We start from the raw sequence: 23356 nt of genomic DNA, 5'->3' as shown, positions 1-23356 counted from the left end.
CAGGGCCCTTCAGCTGGCGGCCCAGTGTGGTGGCCAGGCCGGGGTCAAGCCTCGGCCTGTGCCCCAGCTGGCTGTTGCACCCTGACGGCTAGCCCCACCTCTGAGCCTCCTTTTCCCAGCTGAAGACATGAGGATGCCACCCTCCTCCTCCAGGGCCCCCTGCCCCCCAAGGACTGAACAGGGTCCGGAAATGGAGGGTGCCGCCGGTTCCCGGCATGGTCAATGCCTGGTGATGAGGGGACAATCGTGACACCTGTTCACAGCAGCGGTTTCCATCTGGGGCGACTCTGTCCTCAGGGGACAGTGATGCTGTCTGGGGACATGTGTGGTTGTCACAACTGGAGGGCAGGGATGCTGCTCCACCCACCACAGTGCCCAGGACGCCCCAGAGAAAGTGACCCGACGCTGAATGTGAGAAGCACAGGGTGGGTGGTAGGGATACTCTGTGAGTATGTCAGCGACCGCGCCCAAGCCCCCAGGTCAGGACCAGGTCGGCCAGGTGGTGGGTGGGGTCGGGGGATGCACTCCTCTCTGGACCCGGTCACCCCTCACTGCCGCCTGGCATCGCCAGGGAAGGACTGTTCTCAGCCCTGCCCCCGGTGGGTCCCGAGTTTGGTATCTTCCACCTTCTCCGGGGCCGTCTTTCAACACTTTTCCAGCTTTGCCGCCTACGGTGGCGCTTTAACCCACCCTGGGGCCCAGCGGGAGGGAAGGGGATCTGTGCTTCCCACAGGGATGGCCAATGACCTCCATCTACTGACTGACTGATCTGGATGCCCTGGTCAGAACACCTGGCCACAGCTGTGTGTCCACCGTCCACCCCTTGGGGCACGGGGGGCTGGGGGATGGGTGGGCCCTGCTCTCCGCTTGACAAACCAGGAACAGGCCAGACCCTGGACTCGGTCGTATCCCTCTCACCTTCCTCACGACTGCCCCCGCCCGCTTCTCGCCTGGCAAGGGGGCCGGGGCAGAGACGAGAACGGGAAGCCCCCGAGCCCCGCCACCTACGTGTCATCCGTCTCGATGGCCTCCCCGCGTGCGGCACCGCCCTGGATGGACTCCATGGCCGTGGAGTAGAGCGCCTTCTGGCCCAGCGGCCGCTTCTCATCAGCGGTGCTCTGGGCGCCCTCGGCCTGCCGCTCACGCTCCTGCTGGTCGATGTTGTGCACGCCCAGGAGCAGGCTGTAGTCCATGATCTTGAAGCTCTCCAGCACCTGTGGGGCCGGGGGTCAGGGGGAGGTGCCAGCTGCCGCCCAACCCCCACACCCCACCCCCATCTGGATCTGTGTCCACTCAGTCCCCACAGCCAGGTGGGAGGCCCCATCCTCATCCCACTGGGGACCCCAGCGGTGGGCCTGGGGCGCAGCTTCTGACTCGAGGCCAGGCCGCCCTGGCCCTGGTTCGGGAGCCCGGTTCTCTGGCCACCACTCCTGCTGCAGGCCCCAAGGTGCAGCCCAGGACGGGGACACCCGGGCCCTGGGGGGTGGGCTCTTGGAAGCCGTGGGGCCCTGAGGTGTCTGGTGGTTTTCTGGGGAGGGGTCTGGGAGCCGGGGTGCAGAGGGGACCCTGGAGGACCCAGGCCTGGCCTGAGCCCTGCCAGGCCTCCGTATCCTCGCCTCTGAGGCCGAAGGGGGCGCGGGTAGACTGCAGTTGCAAGGCCTGCGAAGGGCCTGGCGGGTGTTCTTTTTTCCTAAGAAGCACCTGCCCGTGGAGGGCAGCTCGGAGCCCGCATGAGCCTGATCTGAGGTGCGCTGTAAGGTGAGGGCCCTCCCTGAAAACACCAGGCTGCTCCTGGGGCTTTGTTTCGGCAGCAGGAACGCAGCCTGAGGTGGGGCTGGGGCAGGGAGGGAGCGCGTATCTCGAGCTCACACTGCGTCCCCACTTTACAGGTGGGAAAACGGGGGCTCAGAGATGGAGGCCCCGTAATCACGGCCCCGGCCCGGCCCCCCCTCACCAGGCAGTCGCGCTGCAGCGTCTTGACGAGCGCGGAGAAGGTGTCGGCGTCGAGCATGAGCCCCTCAGGCATGTCCTGGATGAAGTCCAGGTCTTTGTAGGTGGGGATGCTCTTTTCCTTCTCCTTCTTGCTGGCCCGCCGCTTGTACGTGGAGCCCTTGAGGTCGAACTTGAGGTGCATCCTGACCACGCGCGGCAGCACGTTGTTCATCACCACCACGCGAATGTTCTTCCCGCCCGACTGCACACAGTACAGTCCGTAGAACTTGGGCAGCAGCGTCCGTGGGTTCTGGTTGAGGTTCTGGGGAGGAGAGGGTCACTGGAGATGACGCCGGGAGCCGTGCCCGCAGCCTGCGCGGCACCCTGTCTGCCCCACGGATCTCAGGCCAGAGGCCACCTCCTCAGGAAGCCCACCCTGACCACCTCTCCCAGGCTCGTCCCTCTCTCCGCACCCCCAGCACCCTGACTGTACAGCCAGCCAGATGAGTTCCCCATCACCCCACCTGGAAGAGCCAGGAGGATCTGTTTCTACAGAGTCAGGCCCAGCGAGAGACAGCCTTTCCATAAATGGCCCCAGGGGATGCTGCCGAGGTGTCTGGGCCTGGCTTCCCACCAGGTCAGACCCAGGTGTCCCACCTCCCCAGCCCAAACCGGGGGGCATGGCGGGCACGGCCTCCAGGCGTGTCCAGGGCAGGGGTCAGCAAACTCCGGCCCAAGGGCCAAATCCAGGCCACTTGTCTTTGTACAGCCGGGAGCTAAGAATGGTTTTACATTGTTAAAAAAATAAAAGAAAAACAGTGTCCTGTGACATGTGAAAATTACGTAAAATGCTCACGTCAGTGTCCAGAAAAGAAGTTTTACTGGCACTCGGCCATGGCTACTTGCTCTCGCCTTGTCTGTGGCAGCTTTCTTGCTGCAACAGCAGAGCTGAGCCGTGGAGACAGAGGCTGTCACTCACAAAGCTGAAAATGTTTACTATCTGGCTCTTTACAGAAGAAGTTTGCTGACCCCGTGAGCTAGGGGAGCCGGCGGTCTCACCCAAGATCATACACGGCTGGGGTGGGTGGTGCACCCCACAGGGAGAGATGGGTCACGACCTGTGCAGAGCTGCCCGGGGCCTCTGCCCCTGCCCACATCTGTGTATCAGGACCCCCGCTACTGCAGGCCAGCAAGTCTGAGGCTCCTGCTCCCACCCCCGCCCAGAGGCCCAAATGCCAGCTGGCAGCCAGGCCCACCTCCCCAGCGCCTCTCTGAGTCACCGGCTGTTGAGACACGAGGCGCGAAGCCATGATTTCTAGGACCCGTGACTCAGGGCAGTGGGTTGGGGGGATGGCCAACAGGGCCCAGATGGCTGTTCCTGCTCGCCACGTGAGGGGGTCCTGCGGGTGAGGCTCAGTGACCCAGGACGGCCTGCCTGGAGGGGATGGTGCCCAGGGTGGGTGGTGCCGGGGTGTGTGTGTAGGGGGGGAGGGAGATGCCGGTGCCCGGGGGTGGGGGGTAGTGCCAGTGTGGGGGGACTAGTGTCCACGGCTCCTCAGGCAGAGGGAGGAGGAGGGTGTGAGGTCGGGGGCGCTGGGGCTGGAGGGGCACGGCGCTCCCACCATGTAGTAGCCGGGCAGCAGCTTCTGCAGGAACTCGGCCTCCTTGTGCATCACCGTCTTGATGATGAACTCATCGTCACTGGTGACGTAGAACAGGGAGCCGCTGGCACCAGGGTTGGACAGCTCGATGAGCGGCTCATTGCACAACGAGTACTGAAAAGGGGGGCAGCGAGTGGGCAGGGTGCTCACCAACCCCCACCCCCCCCGGGGGCCCAGGGGCTGGCAGGCAACCCCGAAACTGGTCACCGTCAGCTCCATTTTACAGACAAGGCCACTGAGGCTTGGAGAGGGGGACGGTCTCGCCCAAGGCCACACAGCAAGGATTTGAGCCCGGGCTAAGCCTGCAGCCTCAGAGCTGACCCACTAGAGTGTGTTCCCTCTCCTATGAGGGACAGACACCTGGCCATATGGGGAGCCGACACACCTGGCCACGACTTGCCTCCCAGCCTCCCTGCAGCTACGACGGTCAGCTCTGACCCGTGAGCCGTAAGCACAGGCTGCCGCGTGGGACTTGGGAGAGGCTCTCTAAATGGGTGGCAGGAGCTGGCGCACCTCCTGTCTGCACCCCTCTCTCCTCCCCACCTGGAACCCCGCAGCCGCACTGGACCACGTGGTGACCTTGGGGGTGGAAGCCCAGCACCAGCAAAAACAGAAGCTGCGTGCCTGGTGAGCAGCCCCACCCCAGCCTCCGACACCCTGGCCCCTCCCACCTCTCTTCCCCACCTCCTCGTCCCTGACACCCACGTTCCACCTCCGCAATCACTGCCCATCGTCCCCGCGCACCCCCTCCGCACCATTAGATGGTAAGTTCTAGGGAGACAAGGATATCTACATGATTTGTTCACATAACAAAAGGGGTTCCCAGCACATACTTCAGTGCCTGGCACAGAGTAGATGCTCAATTGTTAAGCAAATGAATGAAAAGCAAGGCCTGCAGGCCTTTTCAGCTGAGTCAATGAAGTACTTTTTGGAGTTGAGGCTGTCTGGGTCAGGTTTTCTGTCTCTTGCACCCCCCAAATCCTAACTGAGTACCGCTGGTATACACAGCGTGGAGGACAGGCCCCCTTTCCTATCCACAGAGAAAAGCAGGGAGACAGACACAGGACCCCACTGCCCTAGGCCCAGCTCCTGGATACAACTACACCTGACGCCACAGCTGCCCCTGGATGTCCAGGCCCCTAAGCCAAAGGCTACCCTGTGTCCACAAGCACTAGGTGTGGGGGTGCTCACAAGCTGGAGCCCACTTCCAGGGCTCCTCAGAGCCCACTGACAGCCAACCCTGAATCCCACCCGCCATCACCCCTTCCGAGCATGGAGCAGGACTGCACTGCCTGGCTTCTCTGGGGTGGGGTGACGCTGTCTGACAAGCACTGGCCAGTGAACTGTGAGCACAAGTGGTGGGTCATCCCCAGGTTGGAAGATTTAAATGCTGCTGTGTGCCTTCCAGAACTCTCCCTCTGCCTCGGAGGCCAGACGTTTGGGGTGGGAGCTGCTTCGTCAGCCTGGTGTGCCAGTGATGAGCACAGCCCCTAGTCAACCCAGGGCGGACACAGAGTGTGAGCAAGAAACACACCACTGTCATTTTAGGCCACACGGATGCAGGGGTCTGTTTCTTACCCAGCATAATCTGCTCCGTGCTGACTGATACATGCTGTTCCCAGTGCTCCTGTTTCTCACGTATTACTGACTCTCAGGAGCACCAGCAGAGGCAGACTCAGGTCCAAAGGAGGAGGGGCCTTCTTCAGTCCCTTGACCAAAAGCCAACTGCCACTTTCTCAGTACTACCTGACACCCAAGCGTATTTCCATGCACCCCCTGGTCTGCTGGTGCCTGACCTCAGCCTTGAGAGGTAGAAGCCGGCAGTTTTATTGCCCCCACTCAGTGTGATGGAGGCAGAAGCCAGCTCATATGGCAGTCAGCACAGTCAGGATATGCCAACTAACAAGCAGCCCCCAGACAGCACTCACAGTGCGTCTGCTGTGGGTCAGCTGGGGCTGTGTTCTTCGCTGTCACTCAGGGGCCCAGGCGGGGGCCACCCCTAGTGAGGCACTAACACTTCCGGCATCTCTCCTGGAGTGGTGGGGGGACAGTCAGTCCTCCCACCAGGGATTCTGAAGCCCAGTCTTAGCACCGGGGACACAGCAGTAAACAAAACAGTCTGAATCCTTGGCTCCTGGAGCTGACATTCTTTTTTTTTTTTTAATTTAATTTATTTTTAGTTTTGGCTGTGTTGGGTCTTCACTGCTGTGCGCGGGCTTTCTCTAGTTGTGGTGAGCGGGGGCTACTCTTCACTGTGGTGCGCGGGCTTCTCATCGCGGTGGCTTCTCTTGTTGTGGAGCAGGGGCTCTAGGCTCGCGGGCTCAGTAGTTGTGGCGCGTGGGCTTCAGTACTTGTGGCTCACAGGCTCTAGAGCACAGGCTCAGTAGTTGTGGCACACGGGCTTAGCTGCTCTGCAGCACGTGGGATCTTCCTGGCCCAGGGCTCTAACCCGTGTCCCCTGCATTGGCAGGCGGGTTCTTAACCACTGTGCAACCAGGGAAGCCCTGGAGCTGACATTCTAGTTGAAGCCAGACAGATAAATAAAGTAATACACAGTGTGTCAGATGGTGACAAAGGGCACAGAGAAACATCCCGCGGTTGAAAGGCAGACGTGCTGGAGGCAGTTACGGTGGCCAGGTGGCCAGGAAAAGTGTGTCCCCTGAGGAGCCAACATCGAGCAAAAGAATGTGACTGAGCCCGTGCAAAGGCCCTGAGCGCGTGCAGATGGTGGAGGACAGCATAGGGAGGAGGCCGGGTGGCCAAGGGGATGGTGCAGCGGAGTTCGGTTGGGAAGGGAACCAAGGAGGCCGACCTTTATTCCGAGTGCAGGGACAGCTAGGGAGTGACATGGTGTGATCTGTGCCTTAAGAGGCCCCCCTGGACTTTGGGGGTGCGAGCCCGACGGGGTGCCCAGGTGGGCGGGGCGGGGGCTGGCCAGGGGCATCAGTGGAGGACGAGGAGTGGCCAGATTCCGATGCAACCGACAGCAGGGCTGGCCGTGGGAGCAAGAGCAGCTCAGGGAAGGCTCGGACGGGGGCGAGGGGCGTGCAGCTGCGGCCACAGCCATTGTCCATCCCCGCTCCGCCTGTAGCCACTAGCCACAAACATCCACAGCACAGAGGCCCCGCCCAGGTGCCCCGCCCTCCTTGCGCTCCGCCAGGCATGGGCCCGCAGCCACCGCCCGGCACCTTTGGGCACAGACTACAGCGAAGCACCCTGCAGGAGAGCAGGGACGTCGAGCGGAAAACCCAGCAGAAGGGAAGTGTCCAGTTCTGTACAGGATATATCTACGGGAGGAGAAAGTTCTGGAACCAGATGGCTGACAGCAGCTGCGCTGGTGAGCAGCTTCGTCGGGGCCGTGGGTCTTGGGCCTCACTGGGCACCACTGCCAAGGGGCAGGCGGGTGACAAGCAGGGGCTCCTGAGCCAGGTAACCCACCATCAGGACGGGGTCATGGGCAGACGACCCCCGATTCTGGAAACAGCCCGCCACCCCACCCTACCCCCATGCCCTGCTGTCCTGAGCTGAGATTAAATGACATTTAACCCCAGGAGAGCACAGGGGTCTCACAAGGGGTGAGAATGACTATGCACAAAAAAACTCGGGCCTGGTGCCTGTAGCTGGGGCGGGGGGCGGCAGCCAGGGGCCGAGGCCGTGACCGTGGAGGAGAGGGGAACCCCGGGGGAGGCAGAGCCAGCGAGGGAGGCGGGGACAGTCCGGGCACCCGGTCCATCCCTGCCCCACCGCGCGGGCTTCACTCCTGCAGCTCGGAGCGACCCGGCCCACGGCTGAGGGGCTCCGCTTGCCCTCCGCACGGCACCCATTTCCTTGCCGTGTTTCCCGGCTTGCTCCCCGACGGCCGACCCCAGCAGGCTCCCCGAGGCCCTGTCTGCAGCACCCCCACCCCCTCAGGCCCAGGATGGACACGCCTCAGGTCTGAACCTTCCAGCCCGCCAGGGCCCCGTGGCCCAGAACACCCAGGCCATCTCCGCCCTCCTGCTGCCATTCCAGGCTCATGCTCCCTCCGTGGCCTATGTTGGAGGCCGCAGGGCTGCTGCCTGCCTGTCCCTGGCGGTGTTGGTGGGAGTGGAGGTTAGGGAGAAATGAGAACACTCCCCGTCTGGGAGGAGCAGGGAGAATGAAGTTGAAGGTCACCAAGGTGGGGCCGGGTGACCTCAGACGTCTGAGGTCCCTACACTTTACTTATCAAGTTTGAGATCAGGCCCCAGCCATCTCCGTGGCCCACCTCTGTGGACGTGGCAGTTCCACTGTCCACTCCCTGCTAATGGACACCGAGGCCATTTCTCCCCAACTGTGAACAAGGCCATAGGTCTCCCCTCCCGGTGACATGACAACACAGAGTCTGGGTAACCGGTGTCCTTTCTGCTGTAGAACCGCCAGGCTGCACACGAAATGCTCCTCCGCGCGCCGCGGGGCTCGCAGACGAGGGAAGCTCTTCCCAGGGCTGGGATGGGGGAGGTCGCGTGGGACTCGGTGACTTCTGGGCACTGACCGGGCAGAGCTGGGGAGCCCCAGGTCACACGTGTCCCCGGCCGGAGCAAACGCTGGGCCTCCAGAAGGATGTGGCCCTGGCTGAGGGCACAGCTTTCCCACAGATTAAGACCCGAACGGGAGCAATCGGAACACAGTCAAGGCCCCCCAAACCCACGGATCGGGCCTCCCCGGAGACGGCAGGTGCCAGGAGGTCAGACGTGGGCGTCTTCGCAGACGCCGAGGCCTCCACATGCAAAGTCACAACGTGTGACCAGGCGGGCCTGGAACAGACCAGCCGGACCTTCTGAAGTGGAGACTCTGGCCGATGACCCAGACGCTGCTGCCGTGAAGCCCCATCTGGACGTGACCTTCAGGAGTCCTGACAGGGATGCGAGGTCAGAGGGTCTGGCCTAGGTTTTGTTTTTTCTAACTTGAGAGACTAAAACCACAGCGGAGCTGGGAGGACAGAGTCCAGGCTGGTGGCCAGGAGCACAAGCATGGCCGGTGACGGGACAGTCCCTCCAGGATGAGCGCACAGAAGACTGTAATGTCTGGAAGGAACAGACGGCCCGGCCAACAGCCAGCGAGAACCGAGTCCGGCCCGCCCCGACTACAAACTGAGGAGGGATCCCGGCGACGCTGCACCCACGTTCCTGCCCCACAGAGACCAAGAGGCAACAAACAGGTGGTGATCTGAGCCGGCGAGCCTGGGCTGGAGCCGGGGGACTGGGGACGCAGCAGCAGCCGAGGACACACTCACCAAGTAGTCATCCGGCCGGATCCCAAAGAGTTCCCGGAAGTAGCGGAAGGCGACAGGCGCGTAGGTCTTGAACCTGAAGTCCTGGAAGTGATGGGCGGGGGTGAGGTTGCTGCCTTCACTGCAGAGGAAGCAGGGGGGAGGTCTGTGAGGGACGGTGGCTCGTGTGCTCTCCCCTCACCCACTGACGGCCCGCCTGCCTGCCCAGGCCCAGGCTCAGCCCCAAGGTCCCCAAAGAGCCAATCCAAAAAGCAACACGGGGCTCCTGATGGGACAAAGGGCCATAGCCAGCCTCGGGCTGTCCCCCAACAACCACCCTCCCTTCATCAGCAACAGAGCCCACAGCATTGGGTGTACACATGGCTGCCCAGAATAAGACCACTGCCAGCCTCTCCCACAGCCTGGTATGGTCAGGGAGCTGTGCTCAGCCAATCCCCTGTGAGTGGAGGAGAAACGATGTGGGTCCTTTCCTGGTCATGCCCTTAAAGGGCAGGGGCATGTGCTCTCCTTCTCCTCCTTCCTGCTATTGGAATGCAGGTGTGATGGCAGGAGCCTAGGCAGCCCCCGGGGGCCACTGGTAAGTAAAGCAGCATATTGAAGATGCTGGAGAAACCAGAAGGAATCCGGGGCCCCCAACATCACAGAGCCACCTGACCAGCCCTAGACTATCAGTGTGTGAGTGTGTCGCACGCAAGCGCGCGCACACACAGACACACACACACACACACACACACACACACACACAAGAAACAACAAACTTCTGTCTTTCCCTATTTTTAAAAGTCACCATTACATTGCGTCCCTGTGATTCAGCAGCAAACTAACATCCTGACACAGGGCTGGACCTCAAAGCCAGGAGACCCCAGGAGGGGCCAGTGCTATTTTTGGCAGAGAAAGGAGCTGAGAGAACGGAAAGACTATTTCCTAGCACCGCTGTCTGCGAGCAGGGCGAGCTGCTGAAGGCACGGGAGCTGCCCCTGCAGGCCGGGCCAGGTACCTGGGGAAGAAAATGCTCTCCACCACGTAGAAGTCCTGCATGAGCACGTCGCGCTCCGGCTTGGAGCTCAGGTTGCCCACGGTGTAGCCAATGCCCAGCTGGATGGCCCCCTTCAGGGTGGAGGACGTGGTCTGCGGAGAAACCCAGCCACATCAAGACCCCCGGGGCCGGTCCCTGGCCCAGCCCTCGGCCGCCAGGGTGAGAAGCAAGGTGGGAGGCCCCCTTGGGACAGGGGGGCGGCATCTGGCCTGCCGCTCAGCCTGCACAGCCACACAGCAAGGAAGTGGCCTGGCTGAGATGCCAACACCACCTGGCGCGGCCCCAAGGCCTGTTTTCTATCCAGCTTCTAGAAGGTTCCCACATCTCAAAACTGCCCCAACACAGCAAGGGTCTTTGGGGGATTTTGCCAGGGTTTCCTTTGCGGGGAGGGCACAATACACAGCAGTGCCCAGGCTGCACTTCCGAGACCAGGGTTCCATCTGTCCAGCTTCGAGGGGCTCTGCCTCTCTATTCCTCGGTCCCCACCCCGGTCGAGGATGGAGGTGACAGCGTCAGCCCTCCCGGGGCCACCCTCATGCCCGCCCACACTGGAGAAGCACCAGCTGCCTGTCCATCTGTCAGCACCGCCGCTCATGTTACTGTCACTGTGAGCCCTAAGCAACGTGCCCACCACTGAGGAAAGACACCTCGGCCCCCAAGCCACTGACTCTGGTCCCCAGCACCCCCACTGCAGGAGCAAGCCCTTCCCCGGCACCCGCCTCTCCTCCTGAAACCCCCCGCGAGCCACTCCCTCAAGATGCTACTGACTGAACACAGTTCTCCAGAGAAGATATGCAGACAGTCAACAAGCACAGGAGAAGGTGCTGAACACCACCAGCCACCAGGAAGATGCAAATCAGGACACAGTGAGACGCGCTTCCCACGTGCTGGGAGGGACAGAACCAGATAGACAGACAAGCACCATGGAGGCCCAGAGAGTGGAATCCTTGTGCTCGGCTGCTGAGAATGGAAAAAAGGGCAGCCGCTGTGGACAGTCTGGCAGCTCCTCCACTGGGTTACATATGGCTCTCATGGGACTCAGCGGTTCCACTCCTAGGTGTGCAGCCCAGAGAGAGAAGCACAGTCCGCACGAAAGTACACAAACCCTCACAGCAGCACTATTCACAACAGCCGAAAACTGGAAACAACCCAAGTGTCCATCGACGGATGGTGGATACACAAAATGCTTCCCCCTCCACGCACGCGATGAATGCTTCCCCCTTCATCACTCGACCATGAAGGGGGGGGAGCCCCGACACTCGCTACAGCGTGGACGGACCCTGAGAACACGATGCTCAGTGAGAGAAGCCAGACACAGAAGGACACACAGGGTGTGATTCCACTGACAGGAAACGTCCAGAACAGGCAGATCCACAGGGACAGAGAGTGGGTTCCTCATTGTCAGGGGCTGGGGATGGGGTGGAGGAGGCGAAGGGGTACGGGGCTTCTCTTGGAGGTTAACAGAAATGTTTTAAAGTTGACCGTGGCAATTGCTGTACAGCTCTAAATACTCTAGAAACCACCTAACTGAACACTTCAGAAGGGTGACTCATAGGCTGCATGCACTGGCTCCCAGCAAAGCTGGTATTTTAGGAGGCGCAGCAAGGCGGGGGGAGGGCAGGGACCAGAGGCAGCGGGGCCCAGGGTTGCCTCTCACATCCCCGGCCCGACCCCTCCTCTCCTCAGCCCCACTTTCAGAGGGAAGGGAGGGAGCTGTGATTTCCTCTTGCCCAAGGTCACACCCAAGGCCACAGGTGACTCAAGGAGCCCAGCAGGTGGTGCAGCCTCAGAGCACCTGCTGGCAACCAGCAACCGAGAGCAACTGTCTCCAGCCACCTAGTCTCCAGCCACCTACGGCCGCGGCCCACACCCGACCTTCAGGGCCCGGTGCACCCACGAGGACCCCTCGTCCCACCCCCGCCGACGGAGGGCAGAGCAGGAACCTTCTTGTAGGTGGTTTCGCCGGATGCGTCCACACCCCGATGACCCAGCTTCTTCCCGTGGCCAGGGCCCGGCTGTCCAGTCGTCAATGGGGCCTGGAGAAGAGGAAGCAGGAAGTGTTTAGAACTGGCAACGAGGCACTGCTGCAGGGGCCAGAGTGCTCTGGAAATCCTGCCGAGAAGGGGCTTCGTTGCCGCCCGGCTGGAGCCCAGGGCGGGGGCCGCTGGGGGCGGGATGCAGGGCACTCGGGCTCCACGCCCGGGGGGCCACCCCCAGACCAGGACCGCCGGCTCCTCTAGAAAGCAGGAAGGTCGGCAGCCCCGGCCCTCTGCAGGCGGGGGTAGAAGAGCCCCAATTTCAGGGTCTCCCCCAACCTGGCACTGCTGACTTGGGGCTGGTCACTCTGTGAAGGGGGCGTCCTGGGCGCTGTGGGGTGTGGAGCAGCATCCCTGGCCCCCCCCACTTGCTGCCAGGAGCCCCCCAGTTGTGACAACCACAGACGCCCCCAGACATGGCCAGGTGAGACCCTCTGGGCTGGAATGACTGCAAACAGCATCTCCTCCCTGAGGGAAGAAGTCCCGCTGGCCTGGGAGCAGGCTGGCTCCTGCCAGCTCCAGGGGACACATGTGGCATCCCAGCAAAGTCGTGTGAGAGCCGCTGGCCCCCATGTGTGACATCACAGGGGGAGGATGGTGGATGGGGCAGTGGGGCCTGGAGGGACACAGGTGCCAGCTCAGGGCCGGGGCTCCACGAGTCACAGACATTTAAGAAGCACCTGCCGCCACCTGAAGGGCTCAGACCAGCCTGTTCTGCTGACCGCCAGGGGCCAGGCTCCGCTCAGGGAACGTTAGTTGCCAGCCCTGCTCCACACCCATCTCTGGCTCCCCACTGCCTGCGGCCTGGACGCCCTCCGAGACCCCAGCAGGTGGACAAAGCTCACCTAAGAAGGACCTGAGTGCCCAGCCGCGTCCTGGGAGAGGAGCCTGGCTGGGAGGGAAGGCAGACACCCGGGCGGGGCGGGGGCTCCTGTGCACCTGTGCTGCCTCTAACCCGCTGTCCGCGGCTCCTTGGACAACAAGGCTCACAGACGCCCCTCGCAGGCGGCCTCCGGGAGTGACCGGAAACTGACCAGGGACTGGGCGCTAGGGGCTCGCGCGAGCGGACAGGACTGGAGGGACCCGGACAGGTGTGTGGGGCTGCTGGGGCGCCATCCTGGAGGCGCGGCTGGCAGGCGATGGCACCACCCTCTCCAGGTCCCTTCCGCCTCCCCGCTCCCTGGACAGCCCAGGGTAGGATCCTCGGGGCCCTCCCCGCCCGCCCCACGCCTCCCTGAAACTCAAGACGCTGGCGGGACAGACAGGTTTTCACCGTCTGACGACAGTTGCTTATTTGCTTGGCCAGCATCTTGGGCCCAGGGAGATGCCCGAGGCCACAGAGCAGGATGCGGGCTGGGCCGGGCACTTCCGGTCCACCTTCGGGAGGCAGGCCAGGGTGGGGCCCACGGGACACTCACCTCCACTGGGGTCGTCTTCTTCGGGGCCGAACCTGAAGAGGAGAAGGGAGACTTCAGTCTGGACATGGGGGCGCCACCATACACACACCCTGCGCCCCTGGCAAGGCCGTGAGGACCCCACATGGCCAACGGGCCTGGGGACGTGATGCAGACGGGCTGGACGAGGGGCCCCGAGGTGGGAAAAGCTGCGGGAGCGACCACCACGACGTGGCCGCACAGACGGGGGGCGGGAGAGGAGGAACGGTACAGCCCACCACCAGGAGGGCCCTGGGCGAGGGCAGGTGGTCGTCGCAGGGGCGGGGCGGCAGCAGTAGGCGGCTGGGGCCCAGGCTGGAGTGACGGCGCGGGTCCCGAGGCAGCCGGGCCAGCCAAGGATGCTGCCTGGCTCCCACTCACACGGCTCCCAGCTGGGGTCCGGGGGGCCCAGGAGGCTCACGTGGGGAGGCCTCAGGCCAACCACTGACCCCTCTGACCTCGGTGTCCTCACCCAGAAAGCTGGCTTCTGCTGAGGATTATCTGTTCAGTGAGTGTGATCAGCAGATATCTGTCGCCCCAAGGATATCCACATTTTGATCCCAGAATGGGCTTTAAAGGTGGGGTTAAGTTGAGGCCCCTGAGACGGGGATGACCCTGGATTCCCTGGGGGGCCCAGTGTCATCACAGGGTCCTTATAAGAGGGAGGCGGGAGGGTCAGAGGCAGAGAGAGACGGGAGATGCTGCGCTGCTGGCTGTGAGGATGCAGGAGGGGCCGCGAGCCAGGGATGCCGCGAGCCAGGGATGCGGCGCCTCTGGAAGCTGGAAAAGGTGGGAACCGATGCTCCCCTGGAGCTGGCCTCCGGAAGGACCAGCCCTGCCCACACGTGGATTTAGCCCTGTGAGGCCCAAGTCAGACTCCTGACCTCCAGGACTGTCAGAGAACCAATCTGTCTGGTTTTAGATCAAGTTTGTGGTGATTTGTCACAGCTGCAACAGGAAACTCAGACACCGGTATCTACCAGGTGTCAGCTTGGAGAGGGGAGGCAAGTGGTGACCAGGACAGTCCCGTCCCCCGTCTTCAAGGGCTCACAGCCCAGGGGGAGCAGAGAAGGGCCTGGACAGTGCAGCGAGTGCCAGCAGGATGACTTGGGGTGACAGGTGGGGGGTCAGATCAGCAAGGGAGGACTTGGGCTTTTACCCCAGGGAGGTGGGAGTCCTGCAGGACCGGGGGTGGGAAACACACCGGACCTGACTCAGGTGCCCTCTGGTGGCCGTGGGAGGACAGACAGGGTGAGGACAGAGCCGGGGACCAGTGGGGAGGGGACCGCGCTGGTCCAGGTGGGAGATGATGGGGTGGACCAGGGTGGCTGATGTGGAGGGGTGAGTGAGAAGTGGGAGGATTCTGGTTAGCTCTGAAGTCAGGATAGACAGGCTGTGCGCACTGGGGGCGGAGTGAAGAAAAGTGAGGAGTCGGGAATGACTCAGGATCTTGGAGCGACTCACAGGAGAGAGCTGCCTCAGCCAAGATGGGGGACCCAGCAGGAGCAGGTTTTGGGGGTGGTTGGGTGCAGGGTGGCCATGCTGAGTGCGAGAGCCCCGTGAACCCCCTGCGTGAAGACGTCAAGGGGCAGCTGGACCCTGAGTCAGGAGCTCGGGGAGGCCTAGGCTGGAGACAGGGCTGTAGGCAGCTGTCCGGGGGTAGGGGGGCTTCGAGCCCCAAGAGCAGACAAGGCCATCCGGGGAAGGTAGGGGTGGGGGAGGAGAGACGCCCCCGGAGGGGGGTGGGGGGAACAAGGGCAGCCGGGGGGCAGCAGGCCCAGGTCAGGGGTCAGAACACCCACTCTATCCACCCGGCTTGGGCCAGGGCTGGGGGCTGGGGACTGACAGCGAACGGGCATTCGGCTTCCTCTGGGAGGATGAGAATGTTCTGGAATCAGTGGTAACGGCTGCACGACACTGTGCAAGAAACACTGAGTTGCACACTTAACAGGGAATTTTATGGTATCCATGAATTATCCCTCAGTAAAGAACATAAACCCAAGACGACCCGGCCGTGGCACAGCCAGGCTGGACAGGGTAGGGACTCCCCTGAGTGCCCATCTCTGTGCGCGACCCCCAGAAGACAGGAAACCAAGGCCAGGTTGGGAGCCAGCTGGGCGCTTCGTGGCAGCATGGCCCACAGAAGGGACCCCCCACCCCCAGAGGACAAAGCCCACGGGCCCTGGAAGGCGCTTACCACCACCAGAACGGGAAACGCCAGCCGCATGTGGGTCACAACAGTCACGCCCGCCAGCAACACGCGGGCCTCCCAGCCTGGGCTCCCTGGCCACAGGGACGAACCTGGGCTCAGCCCCTCCCGAGGCCCGGGAGGGTGTTGGAAGGTGCTGGAAAGCCGACATAATATTTTCGTTGGCTGTCCAACAGCAGAACAATGCATGGTTTTGTGTCTGGGGTGTGGGGGAAGGAAGAGCGAACAAGGCAGGAAGCGGCAGTGGACCGCGCAGGACATTCCAGACTTCGTCTGACCCCAGGCAGCCCCTTCTCGGCCCACCTGGGGCACCTGAGCCCACAGCCCAACCCCTGCAGCTCTGCAGCTCCCGGCCCCTCATCCCGGGGTCCAGCTGGTCCAACACGGTGGTCCCGATTCCCCCCCAAGCCCCAGCCCACCACCGAGGCCTCTGCAGTCTCAGGCCTGTGGGAGCGGCCTGGCCAACACCAGCATCAGACGCAAAGTCCCAGCCGGGTCCGCCCTGCCTGGGGACACTTGAGGGACTGACCTCTCCCCGCTTTGTGCCTGGATCTCACCCCCAGGCCCCCCTGCTTCTCCTGGCTGCTGAAGGGGGAGACCCACCCCACCCGGAATACCCCCAGGCGTGAGGCCAGGAGGGGCAGCAGGCAGGCTCCACGCTGGCCCAGGTCACAGGGCAGGGACAGAGCGAGGGGAGGACAGACAATGGATGGAACACCGGGGACGGCGCCGCGCCCTCTGCCCGGACACTCTCCCCGACGTCCCATCGGAGGGGCCTCCTCATGGCCTCCCCGGGTCCCGCCATCCACACGCTCTCACTCACTCTCTGCAATTCCCTTTTGGAACCTCGTCTGTCGGTCGCCCTCCTGACCAGGTGACCCTGTTGCCGGGGGCCATGCGGTTCCTGCACCCGCTTCCACCAGCCGGGCCAGGGGCGGCAGGGACCAGCCAAGATGTCGAACTCCTCCCAGCCCAAGATGTAACCAATTATCTTTTGAATGAGCCACCCTGTTTTCAAGGAAATTAAGTTTTAAAAATAGACAGGGGGAGGAGGAGAGTGTGAGGCGCTGCAGAGCTGAGACCTGGGGGAATCTGGGGGCACAGCTGTGCCTCGGGCCGGGCTCCCCGCAGACACCTCTGAAGCCCGCTGACGAGGGACCCACCCCCTCCTCAGCACACACAGGACCGCTTCTCTACACCTGATGTGGAAAATGAGGCAGAGAAAGCTCCCCAAGGACCCTGGGAGGGGCCTTAACATCTGTCCTTCAGCAAAACCACTAGGTTTTTTCTACCTTGACGTCTACCCAGAGTCCACCACTGTCCCCGGCTCCTCTCAGCCCCCATCCTCTCCCACCTGGACCAGCTCAGTACCCTCCCCTCTGGTCTCCAGCTCCCACCCTCCCTCCAGCCTGTCCTCCCCACAGCAGCCACCAGGGGGCACCCGTGAGCACCTGAGTCAGGCCCCACCCCTCCTCTGCCCACAGCCCTCCAGGGTCCCACCTCCCCGGAGGTAAAAGCCCAAGTCCTCCCTGTGGCCCACAGGGACCTGCACAACCTGCCCCATCCCGTCCCTGCCCTCCCCGCTCCCTCTCTCCCCCTCGCTGACTCTGCTCCAGACATACAGGCCTCCTTGCTGTTCCTCCAACATGCCAGGCCTGGTCCTGCCCCAGGGCCTTTGCACGGGCTGTTCCCACCACCTGAAATGACCTTCCCAAGACCCCTACAAAGTTTGCTCTCTTGCTTCATCCAAGACCTGGCTCAGACATCACCCCCTCAGAAAAGCCGTCCCCTGACCACCTCGCCCCAAACTGCCCCTCTGGGGCCACTCTCCCCACCTCTCGGCTTTCTCTCTTCCCACCACTTGGCACCACCTGGTGCTTGTGTGTTGCATCTTCCCCCAACTACAGGGGACCAGGTCTGCTTTGTCACCTGCCAACAGGCACCTGCAGAGCTCTCTGAGTGCTGAGGGGGAGAGGTCCCTCCAGAAAGGGGTGGCAGGGGACATGAGGCCTGTGAGGTCACTGCAGGGGCTGTGCCCCGAGCACTGCCCACCTGGTGCCCAGGAGAGGGCTGGCTCCCCGGGACTCAGCAAACAAGAAAGCACAAGGCCCGAGAAAGCAGGAAGTGGTGCCAGGGCCAGCACTCACTCACTTCCCCTATTAGCTGGAAAGGTCTGGCCACAGAAGCAGAGTCCTGCAGGGAGGCTGCGGGGAAGCCGGGCATCCCATGGGCATGGCAGGAAGCTGGGGCCCCCGGTCAGGCTGGGCCGCCCACAAACCACACCGGGAAATCTGCTTGTAACCCATAAGGACGGTCGGCTCTGTGGCCAGCAGCCGTGTGACTCACCCCGAGCTACAGAATTCAACAGAAGGGACTGTGTGACGTGAGGAAGGTGGGCAGCTTCTGGTTCCACCCTCGGGGTCCCTGCTGGGGCCCTGGGGGAGACCCCCGGGGGGGGCAGGCAGCCCCTTCCCCTGAGGCCTGTGAGCGCGGGAGCCTCCTAGACTTCATGCCGTCCGCTGAACCCAACCCAGATGGCAGAAGCGCAGGCAAGCGTGTGCAGTTTGCAGCCACGCAGTTCCGAGGTGGCTGTTACACAGCAGTAGCTGACTGACGCAGGTACCACACCTCCACACCGAGAGCACTTCCGAGAGGAATATAAGGATACAGTTCCAGGGACTCCTTTGGGAGAGGGATAAAGGACAGAGCACTTTACCTCCTCTGCCCAACTTGCATTCCTCACGCTCACAAAAGCATTAAACGTGCCACACGACAGATCACTCATCCTTAAAAAGGCATGAAGCACTGATATTCGCTGCAACGTGGATGGACCCTGAGAACACGATGGTCAGCGAGAGAAGACAGACGCAGAAGGACACATAGTGGGTGATTCCATTCCATTGATGGGAAACGTGCAGGACAGGCAGATCCACAGAGACAGAGAGTGGGTTCCTGGCTGTCAGGGGCTGGGGGGAGGGGATGAGGACTGACTGCTCATGGGGACTGGTTTCTTTCTGGGGGAATGGAACGTTCTGGAATTATATTTTGGTGGTGGTGGCACAACAAAGCGAACATAATAAAGACAGCTGAATTGTGTATTTTAAAAGGGTGAATTTTATGGTATGTGAACTCTATCTCAAAAAAAATTTTTTTTTAAGGAATGAATCCCTTTAGTTGCAAAAACACCACCCAGTGATGTGCGGCACCAGAGCCTTCTCCAGACCCTGCCCCTCTAGCAGTGATGCTGCAAAGCAAGAGTATGCAGACCTCAGTCTCCCCACCTCTGACACAGGGTCGTGCAACCACATGGAGGTGTCTGAGCTCAGGAAGGGCAGCCAACCCTCCAGGCCACCGCCCCCCCAACCTCCTGTGGAGAAGGACCAGTTTTTCCTTCTATTTCCAACCCATCCTGGGGCCAGACATCCATAAAACACAGTGAGAATCAGCTACTGGAGAAGTGAAGCAAAGACACACAAGATCAGGCCCGAGGTTTTGCTCCTGATTCCACGCGCACACAACTGCAGTCAAACCAGACAGAAGTCACTGCCGCGGACCCCCACCTCCTGCTCTCACCTTGTGGAGGACCCACCGTCATGTCAGCTGTGACACTCTGTGCAGCCCAGCCTCGGCCTCTCCTCTCCTCTCTGCGGACAGTGTGGGGGGCTCCGGGCGCCCCCAAAGCCCACTCGCTGACCCAGCCCGCCCCCCAGCACTGCAGACACGAGGGCCGGGTCGCTCTCTGTGGAGCTGTCCTGGGCGCTGTGGGATGTGGAGCTGCAACCCTGCCCCCACACTGGACGCCAGGGGCCGCCCAGTCATGACAACTACAGGGGACAGGGTCGCCCAGGTGAGACCGTCTGCCCTAGTCCCTGTGGTCGAAAACCCTCGGACAAGACGTTTACCACGGCAGTGACAGCCAGCGTCACGCCCTGCCGCTGTGCGGGCCCTGTCCCACAGATCACCCGCCCCGCCCCGCCACTCATCCCTAACGCCACACTGACCGGGTAACATGGGTACTGGCCTCCCCAGTCTGCATGGGGACCTGAGGCGACGGTCCCCATGGGAAAGCCACAGGCAGAGGTGTGAACCCAGGCACCCCTGACTCCACAGCCCCGTGCTCGGCGAGTATATCCCTCGGTTACACCATCAGAAACCCCCTACCTGGGCTTTCTTTCTGGACGTACAGCGTTGATGTGAGTTGAGTCAACTTTCAAAATCACAATGTTTTGGAGATAAACCTGGGTTTCTTGAAAAGTGAGCAGATCTACACAGACAAGGCCAACATCCTCACTTGCCTGGATCCACGTTCTTGCCCTTCGTGGTCTGTTCCCTCCACGGTGGCCAGAGGACGCCGGCGAGTACCTGAGCCAGACACCACCTGATTTAATGACCACATTTCATTACCACCATTTTACAGAAGGGGATGCACGGGTTTGGAGAAATTTAGGAAGTTATCCCAAGTCAAAGGTGAAAAACCTTACGATCACACCTCAGAATAAGCCATGTCCAAAAAACTATTAAGAAACTACAGGAAAGGGGAAAAAAAAAAAAAAAGCAGGGGTGGGTCGTGAGGCAGGAACAACCTTTACTTAAAAATAAGTAGGGGGCTTCCCTGGTGGCGCAGTGGTTGAGAGTCCGCCTGCCGATGCAGTGGACACGGGTTCGTGCCCCGGTCCGGGAAGACCCCACATGCCGCGGAGCGGCTGGGCCCGTGAGCCATGGCCGCTGAGCCTGCGCGTCCGGAGCCTGTGCTCCACAACGGGAGAGGCCACAACAGTGAGAGGCCCGCATACCAAAAACAAAACAAAATAAGTAGGGTGGGATTCCCTGGTGGTGCAGTGGTTAAGAATCCGCCTGCCGGGCTTCCCTGGTGGCGCAGTGGTTAAGAATCCACCTGCCAATGCAGGGGACACGGGTTCAAGCCCTGGTCCGAGAAGATCCCACATGCCGCAGAGCAACTAAGCCCGTGCACCACACCTACTGAGCCTGCGCTCTAGAGCCCGTGAGCCACAACTACTGAGCCCACGCACAACTACTGAAGCCCATGAGCCTAGAGCCCATGCTCTGCAACAAGAAAAGCCACCGCGATGAGAAGCCCGCACACCACAGTGAAGAGTAGCCCCCGCTCGCCACAACTAGAGAAAGCCCACATGCAGCAATAAAGACCCAACGCAGCCAAAAATAAATAAATAAAATAAATAAATTTATTTAAAAAAATAATAAACAAGTAGGGGAATTCCCTGGCAGTCTAGTGGTTAGGACTCTGCACCTCCACTGCAGGGGGCACGGGTTCGATCCCCGGTTGGGGAACTAAGATCACACATGCCGAGCAGTATGGCCAAAACAAAAACAAAACAAACAAAAAAAACTACAAAGCAAACACAGTAAACATATTAATATCAACCACAAGACAAGCAGTGCAGCTGTGAGGGTTACCACTCCAGTGGGGGCACTGGCCAATGCAGTGAAAGGAATGAGTATTGAAAAGAAAAAAGACAAAATTTTAGAAAATCTAAGAGAACCAACTGACCAATCATTGAATTAAATGGAGCAGAGCAAGGTGGCCAGACAGATACCAGTGACTCACCTGAGGTCATATTGCAGACATGTCAGGAAGAAGTGGGATCTGGGAGTTTCTGCCCTTTGCACCCACCATCTGCTCTTATATGTCTGCCTATCCATGGTTTCACACTTGGGTTAATTTTAATCTGTCAAATGTAGACGACCTCTCTGATTAAAAGACATTAACAGGGCAGCTGCTAATCCTTCCTTCACCAAGGTCACACCTGGTGTGACACTGAATAGATGTGAATATGTGGTCAACACCACACAGTGACAGAAATAAAGAACTTTCATATTTTTATATTACCTCAGACTTTTACCGCCAGCACTAACGACAGGGAAGGCTAAGAAGTCTAGAGTTAATAACCGATCAGAGTAGTTAACATCCCAAAGAACATGTTGAAAACTATCAAACTCTAGTTAGTGATACACATACGTAAGTGTTTCAGGTGGAGTGTGCTGATGTCTGCAACTCTGAAATGCATCCGTAAAATCAGATGGAGAGAAGGATGGATGAGTGATGCGCAGGTGGATGGAGGGATGAAGTAAATACAGCAAAATGTTAATTGTAGGATCCAAGCGGTAATCGGTCAGTGTCCACTGTCCAATTCTTTCACCTTTTCAGTACAGTTGAAGATTTCCTTAATAAAATCTTTTTCCTCCGGATTAAAGGTGAATTTTCACCTTTGATGTCAGGTGTTTTTGAACTTTGGAGAAACACATTTTTGAGTAGATTCTGCCCAAAGAATGTGAGTGATCACAGGGGCAGTAGCGGACACTACTGAGCACCAGCGTGCCAAGCCCGAGGCACGGCGTAACAGGCGTTGCTCATCACACGTTGGAGGAGGCACGTGCCAACCTCAGGGCCTTTGCACTTGCTGTGCCCTCTGCCTGGGACGCGCTATCCCTACACCTCCTCGTGGCTGGCTCCTGTCCTCAACGCTCGGGTCTCAGCATGAATGTCTCGTCCTAGAGACCTTCCCCAACCACGCCGGCCCTTTCCCACCCCCAACCCCTTGCACCCTCTACCGCGCCCGTTTATTTCATGATACACATCACTGTCTGAAGCTAACTTCTTGATCACCTTGCTCCTTCCTGGGAGAGCAGAGACCGGACTGTCTCGTTCACAGCCTCTTCCCCAGACCTAGCCCGCCTGCTGCCACACAGTAGGCAGAGAGTGGGTTCCTGGCTGGTTCCAGGTCCAATGAGCTGGGGCAGGGGAGGCTAGGATGGAGAGAAGGGGATGGACGGATCAAGGGGCAATCTCAGAGGGGGACGGCCAGGATGAGGAGACACCGTCATGGGAGGAAGTGGGGCTGGGACCCCTATCACTGAGACAGGGGCCCGGGAGGGACATCCTGGAGGTGGCTGGACACGCAGGGCTGGGGACACGCGGGAGACGGCCTGTGGAGGTGACAGCTGATGCCTAGAGCAGCGCTCAGCGCACAGCAGGTGCTCGCTGAGTCAGCAAATGAATGGATGAAGACACGGACGCTGGGAAGCCCCGCCCGGCCCACAGCGGGGCTTGGCTGGGCCCACTGGAGGAATCCACACCCGAGGTCTGATTTCCCGTCACAGCCAGGTGGCTCCGAGTCCACAGCCACCAACCAGCTGGGGCTGTGGTGTAGCGAGTGGGCTCTCACCGCGGGAGGACTCGGGCCATGGTCTGGAACTTCAGAACAGATGGCAGGTCTCCAAAAAATGTGTGGGGATTAGTACAAGCTATTTCCTTCCTCTTGCATATGTTTTCTCTTATGATTTTGCATTTATCACTTTGCACCCCGGAACGGTGAATGGAACCAGGTGAGGAATGAAAAATTTTCCCCAGTAAGCGACTTCCCAGATGATATTCTGTCTGTTCACTCATTCCTTCATTCCTTCATTCCTTCACTCGTAACAACCTCAGTGAGCATCCCTTAGGTATAGGGTCCTGTTTTACAGATAAAATACTCCAGAGGAAACTGGTTCCTTGCCTAATGTTTAATAAGAAGAGAGTTTAAACGCCCAGAAAAGCACACAATAAAGTAAAAGACAACAATGTGTTACTATGCAGGTTAAATGAATCTTTTTTTGTTTATCCCTTAAGTCAGGGGTCAGCAAGCAGTTTCCGTGCAGGGTCACAGGAGACCCAGCAGAGGCCACCCAGGCGTCCTGGTGAAGGGAGTGACCTAAAGGTGGTTCTCACCCATGGTGGCCTGCTCCCATGGGACACTGCACAATGTCTGGGGACATCTGT

General features: G+C 60.4%; 1 protein-coding gene across 10 annotated transcripts in view; it reads right to left on the bottom strand.

Moving 5' to 3' along the window:
* The window catches only part of PIP5K1C (phosphatidylinositol-4-phosphate 5-kinase type 1 gamma), a 59999-nt gene that overhangs the window by 18057 nt on the left and 18586 nt on the right, over positions 1–23356 (bottom strand). For all 10 annotated transcript variants that reach the window (XR_003792647.1, XR_003792650.1, XR_003792649.1 and 7 more), the window contains exons 2-8: positions 13335–13366; positions 11824–11916; positions 9842–9972; positions 8848–8965; positions 3555–3707; positions 1955–2254; positions 1009–1214 (exon numbers count right to left, since the gene is read on the bottom strand). Coding sequence is in view for 7 of the 10 variants with exons in the window: in XM_029216521.1 (XP_029072354.1) it covers positions 1009–1214; positions 1955–2254; positions 3555–3707; positions 8848–8965; positions 9842–9972; positions 11824–11916; positions 13335–13366 (1033 nt within the window). In the remaining 3 variants the exon portion in view is untranslated. The remainder of the gene's footprint in view (positions 1–1008; positions 1215–1954; positions 2255–3554; positions 3708–8847; positions 8966–9841; positions 9973–11823; positions 11917–13334; positions 13367–23356) is intronic.

The sequence above is a fragment of the Monodon monoceros genome, unplaced genomic scaffold (assembly GCF_005190385.1).
Source record: "Monodon monoceros isolate NGI ecotype Baffin Bay Population unplaced genomic scaffold, NGI_Narwhal_1 Super_Scaffold_12, whole genome shotgun sequence".
NCBI classification, from domain to species: Eukaryota; Metazoa; Chordata; class Mammalia; order Artiodactyla; family Monodontidae; genus Monodon; species Monodon monoceros.
The sequence above is the reverse complement of the archived record's forward strand: the minus strand, read 5'-3'. Positions and strand labels throughout refer to the sequence as shown.